Genomic DNA, 5000 nt, shown 5'->3' on the forward strand with positions numbered 1-5000 from the left:
GGTTTCTGCAGGTGGTTGCTATGGAAACCAAGTATTAAACATGGCTTTAAACTTCCCAGCATCCACAGAGAAAACTGTTGGAGTAAATCCCACAAACCGAGCAGCACGAGTGATCCTGTAATTACAGGACAAATATCACCACAATGCACAGTGATGGAGTTCTACGTCACCCTTTTCATCAGTAACAGAAACACCCGTAACACGTTAGAAACGCCTCCGTTTCAGTATAAATATGAGTACTTTTACACCAATGAGTACTTTCTGGAGTTTGTGTTTGTCTGCATGAATGTACACAGACGTGTAATTCTAGAGAAAAGCTGGAGCTCAGGAAGAATGACAGCAGCTGAAGACGGGGGTTCTAAATATCGACAAATAAAATAAATAAAATAAATAGAATAAATAGATAAATGTACAGGTACAAATTAAAGCTACAAGTATGGACAGAGTCAGTTTAGTTATTTTCATACTTGCAGAAGTGAACCTGTAGATTTGCTTTGTACCTGTACTTGCTGTTGCACCTGACTTGATCTGGTAACCGTGGCAACCATCCCTCCTGTTCTGGCCTGCAGAACTCACCTGGAGTGAAGAAAGCCGCCTGATCTGATCATTTTCAGGTGAAACTGCTGATCTGACTCCTCCTAAGCTTCATACGCACCTGTCTCCGTGCACAGGTACCCGGACAGCAGCAGGGCTCCCAGCGCCCACAGCGCCAGCTTCCCAGCCATGTCTGGAAAAGTTGTGGGTGCAGCTCCACCCGCGACTCGCTGCTCCTCACCTCCACCTGCTCGTCCCTCCACCGGCTCTCATGGCAGAACAAAAGAACAGAGAGCAGAAGACGTGCTGACAGGGCGGCGGTTCGTTCCTCTCAGGTGAGCAGATGGGACTGCGGGAGATTTTTTCTCGGCTTTAATCCTATTTGTTAAGCTGGTGGAGTGGATGAATGTCAGCGGGTGGAGTGGATGAATGTCAGCGGGTGGAGTGGGTGAATGTCAGCGTCCCGGTGCAGCCTGCTCAGAGGAACCTGAGCGGGTCCGAGGGGCTTCAGCCAGCTGTAAACAGCATCATCACGTCATGGGAAGCTCCTTCCTGAACAAATGACCTGTAAACAGGCTGCGAGGAGGAACGTCGTTAATCTGATGGTTTCCCTCCTTCCTGAAAACACCGTAAAACAAAAACCGGGATCAACAAACTTCAGTAAACTTTCTTTGTGTGAAGAAGCTATTTAAAGCTAGCAGACGGATCAATGAGCTACAAACTGATCAGTTTTCTATAATCAGACATGTCCAGACTGTAATCCCCCCCGACCCCCCCAACTGGAGTCAACAACGGCGGACATCTTTTATTGGATAACGGGATTAACGGGAAGGAGAGATGAGAGAAAACCACAACACAAAGGTCGTGTTTACTCCAGAAGTCTTTCTGAGAACCTTTTCTATTTCTACCTGGACCGCAGAGACCGGGCTGGTTTTACTCCAGTCCAAACCGGTTCAGGGTTCTCCAGGACTAGTCCGGGACAGAGGACTCGCTGGATTACTTCCAGGAGGAAGGAGGCAACATGGAGACCCCAAATCTGTCTGATCTCAACCACCCAGAGCTCAGATTAACCCCCGCTGCACAGAACCGAGCCAGAACTAACCAGGACCAGGGCCAGAACTAACCAGGACCAGGGCTAGAACAGGGCCAGAACTAACCAGGACCAGGGCCAGAACTAACCAGGACCAGGGCTAGAACCGGGCCAGAACTAACCAGGACCAGGGCCAGAACCGGGCCAGAACCAACCAGGACCAGGGCCAGAACTAACCAGGGCCAGAACCGGGCCAGAACCAACCAGGACCAGGGCCAGAACCAACCAGAACCAGAGCAGGACCAGAACTAACCAGGACCAGGGCCAGAACCAGGCCAGAACTAACCTGGACCAGGACTAATACTAAACTAGACCAGGGCCAGAACTGGGCCAGAACTAACCAGGACCAGGGCCAGAACCGGGCCAGAACTAACCAGGACCAGAACAGGGTCAGAACTAACCAGGGCCAGGGCCAGAACCAGGCCAGAACTAACCTGGACCAGGGCCAAAACCGGGTCAGAACTAACCAGAACCAGAACAGGACCAGATCTAACCAGGGCCAGAACCAGGCCAGAACTAACCTGGACCAGGGCCAAAACTAACCAGGACCAGGGCTAGAACCGGGCCAGAACTAACCAGGACCAGAACAGGGCCAGAACTAACCAGGACCAGGGCCAGAACCAGGCCAGAACTAACCTGGACCAGGGCCAGAACTAACCAGGACCAGGGCCAGAACTAACCAGGGCCAGAACAGAGCCAGAACTAAACTAGACTAGAGCCAGAACTGGGCCAGAATTAATCTGGATCGGGGCCAGAAACGGGCCAGAACTAAACTAGATATGGACCAGAAGTGAACGGAGCAGTATCTGGGTCCTGGCTGACTGCGAGATGAAGGAGTTTGAGGTATGATGATGATGATGATGGTCAAAGTTAGCGCTGATGTTTATAAAAGGAATAAAACCCGGCACCGGGTTCTGGTACCAGAGACGTTCTGTACCAGGCCAGAACCACTGCTCCATAGCAACCGTCGTGGCCTCAACATGACGGCAGGTAGACTAACGTCAAATCTGCCAACAGGACACTTCAGTCTCAGTTTCTATTGTTTCTATTGTTCTACAGAACCAGGGTCCAGAGCACAACCAGGTCAAGGCCAAAACTGAACTAGAACAAAACAGACCGGATTAGGGGGTTAGACCAGGACCAGACCAGACCAGAGCCAAACCTGTTTCAAATCAAAACCTGGTAAAAGATGGACCAGGTCTGGAACAAGGTCAAATAAACCCACGCTCTATCCCCCACAGACCCGGACCAGCCCAGTGAAGAGATACCAGAAACACAAGAGCAGAACGTAACCAGACCTGGATCAATAGTGGGTCCAACCAGGGCTCAAACTGGGCCTCACTGGAACCAGACCCAAAACTAGACTTGTCTTAAACCAGAACCAGGGTCAGAACAAAGGCCAAAAAGACTCAAACCAAAGTCCAGGACCTAATAAGGGGTGGACCAGGTCTGGACGAGGACTACATATTAGGGAAACCCAGAAAGCATATGGGGCGAGATCATAAGATAGATGGACCAGGATCAGACCAGAACTGGATCAGAACTGGTTTTATTAGTGTGTTTAATGGCTGGTCATGTGACATGATGGTAGCTAACGATTAAATATATAAACCCTCCTTCAGCCCCCCGTCTGATCCACCTAATGATTTGTAAGCGGATTGGTCCTCAGCAGGGGGGACGCTGTGTTAAACCCCCCGATTACTCACCCAGCCCACACACACACACACACTTAAACACACACCTGGAGGATGAGTGTTTACAGTCTGAGCAGAAGAAGAAACGATGGAGGAAAAAAATGAGTAAATGAAGACGTGGTAACCAGACCGACCAGTAACTCGGCAACCAGGAACTCAGTAACCAGGAACCCAGCTTAGACCAACAAGGACTTTTCTCACAGCTCAGAAACTACTGAACAGGAAACTAACTGAAAACAGGAGCCAGAGATAAAATAAATACTTTTATTTAGAAAACAGGAAGTAGAAGAAAAGTTATTTACATCAGCAGGAAGTAGATCAGATCAGAGGAAAGTTCTTTCATTGTTTGGTTCTTCGTCCTTCAGCCTCATGATCAGACTCCGGATCTCCTCGCGCTTCTGTCGCACTCGTTGCCGTGGAAACCAGTTCTCCAACCGCACCGGGAGGTCAAAGTGCACGACGGGGTTCTGGGGAGCCAATCAGAGAGCTCGATTCAGAGCAGGAAACTCTTTGATGTTTTTAACTTGGAAATTAATTTAGTTAAATTTAATTCCACTTTTATTAGTTTCTCTGTAAATTGACGTAAAGATCTTTCAACATTTTAAAAATGCGTAAAAATAAAAAATAATAATAAAAAAAAAGATTCAATCAATTTTCTAAAATGCCCCAAAAGTAGTTTTTCCAAAACTTTCCAGGAAGTTTTCTGCCGTTTAATTATCTGCTTGTTCATTAAAACTTTTGGATCATTTTCATTTACCTGGAATTTTTTTAAGTGTTCTCTGAATTAATTTTAATATTTAATTTTTTAAATATATAAAATAAATTCAGCAGTTTAAAAAAACATCTTAAAAGCTTTTGGGCTCTTTTATGTAACAAGTTCTAATATTAAACTAATATTTCATTTATTCTATTTCCTACTTTTGTTGACATTTTATTTAGCTTGTTTTACAGTGTATTTGTTTTTTTTACAACAATCTGACACAGTAACACGTTTTTATTTCTGCTTTACTCACATTTTTACACCTGAAATCAACCAGAAAACGTAAACATTTAAAAAAGGCTGATTTTTCCATGGACCAGGTGTCCGGTGGAGGTTACCTGCAGGAAGCTCTCCACGTACTGCAGCAGGAAGACGCCACAGTCGCTGCTGTTGTCCTGCTGAGGAACTCTGCAGCTGCAGCTCCTCATGCTGTCCGGCGTGAAGAGCCGAGGCGTCTTCCCGTGCACCTCCCACTCCACCTGCAGGTAGCTGAAGAAGACGGCGGTTAGAAACCTGGAACACCTGCCGGCGTGAGGAGGCACACCGCTCTGACACTCACTCTCGGATCAACCTGCAGACGTTCTCGTGGTACGAAAGCTTCAAAGAGTCCATGACCAGGATGCACGGCCTGGAAAGAGACAATCGCCATGGCAACAAGAACCAAGTTCGTGGTCAGATTTCTACACATTTGGGAAAAATTTAAGTAAAAGATTTTATTTAAAAAAAAAATGGAGAAAAATTCTAACTTATTATTTTTAATAAAATTACAGTTTTAAGATTCAGGAAAGTTTGCAGAAATATTAGAATATTAAAACAAAGGAAAAGTATTAAAACATGAAAATGAACTGAACAAAATAACAAAAAAACAAATAATTAATTAAATTCCAATAATTAGTAAATAAATTCCATTTAAATGTATCTT

The 5000-nt window shown here is 45.9% G+C and overlaps 3 protein-coding genes across 3 annotated transcripts in view; 1 reads left to right on the forward strand and 2 right to left on the reverse strand.

The window, feature by feature from the left end:
• The window catches only part of LOC121635701 (titin homolog), a 31341-nt gene extending 30616 nt beyond the window's left edge, over positions 1-725 (reverse strand). The window contains exon 1 of the mRNA XM_041978995.1: positions 656-725. Within this exon, the coding sequence (XP_041834929.1) occupies positions 656-725 (70 nt within the window). The remainder of the gene's footprint in view (positions 1-655) is intronic.
• LOC121635255 (NLR family CARD domain-containing protein 3-like) overlaps positions 1-5000 on the forward strand; it is a 1000352-nt gene that overhangs the window by 244127 nt on the left and 751225 nt on the right. The window lies entirely within an intron of this gene.
• Positions 3569-5000, reverse strand: part of senp7b (SUMO specific peptidase 7b) — a 14535-nt gene continuing 13103 nt past the window's right edge. Inside the window, exons 19-21 of the mRNA XM_041978404.1 lie at positions 4638-4706; positions 4417-4567; positions 3569-3785 (exon numbers count right to left, since the gene is read on the reverse strand). Coding sequence (XP_041834338.1) covers positions 3642-3785; positions 4417-4567; positions 4638-4706 — 364 coding nt within the window. The 3' untranslated portion in view covers positions 3569-3641. The remainder of the gene's footprint in view (positions 3786-4416; positions 4568-4637; positions 4707-5000) is intronic.

This window comes from Melanotaenia boesemani, chromosome 24 (assembly GCF_017639745.1).
Source record: "Melanotaenia boesemani isolate fMelBoe1 chromosome 24, fMelBoe1.pri, whole genome shotgun sequence".
Lineage (NCBI taxonomy): Eukaryota > Metazoa > Chordata > Actinopteri > Atheriniformes > Melanotaeniidae > Melanotaenia > Melanotaenia boesemani.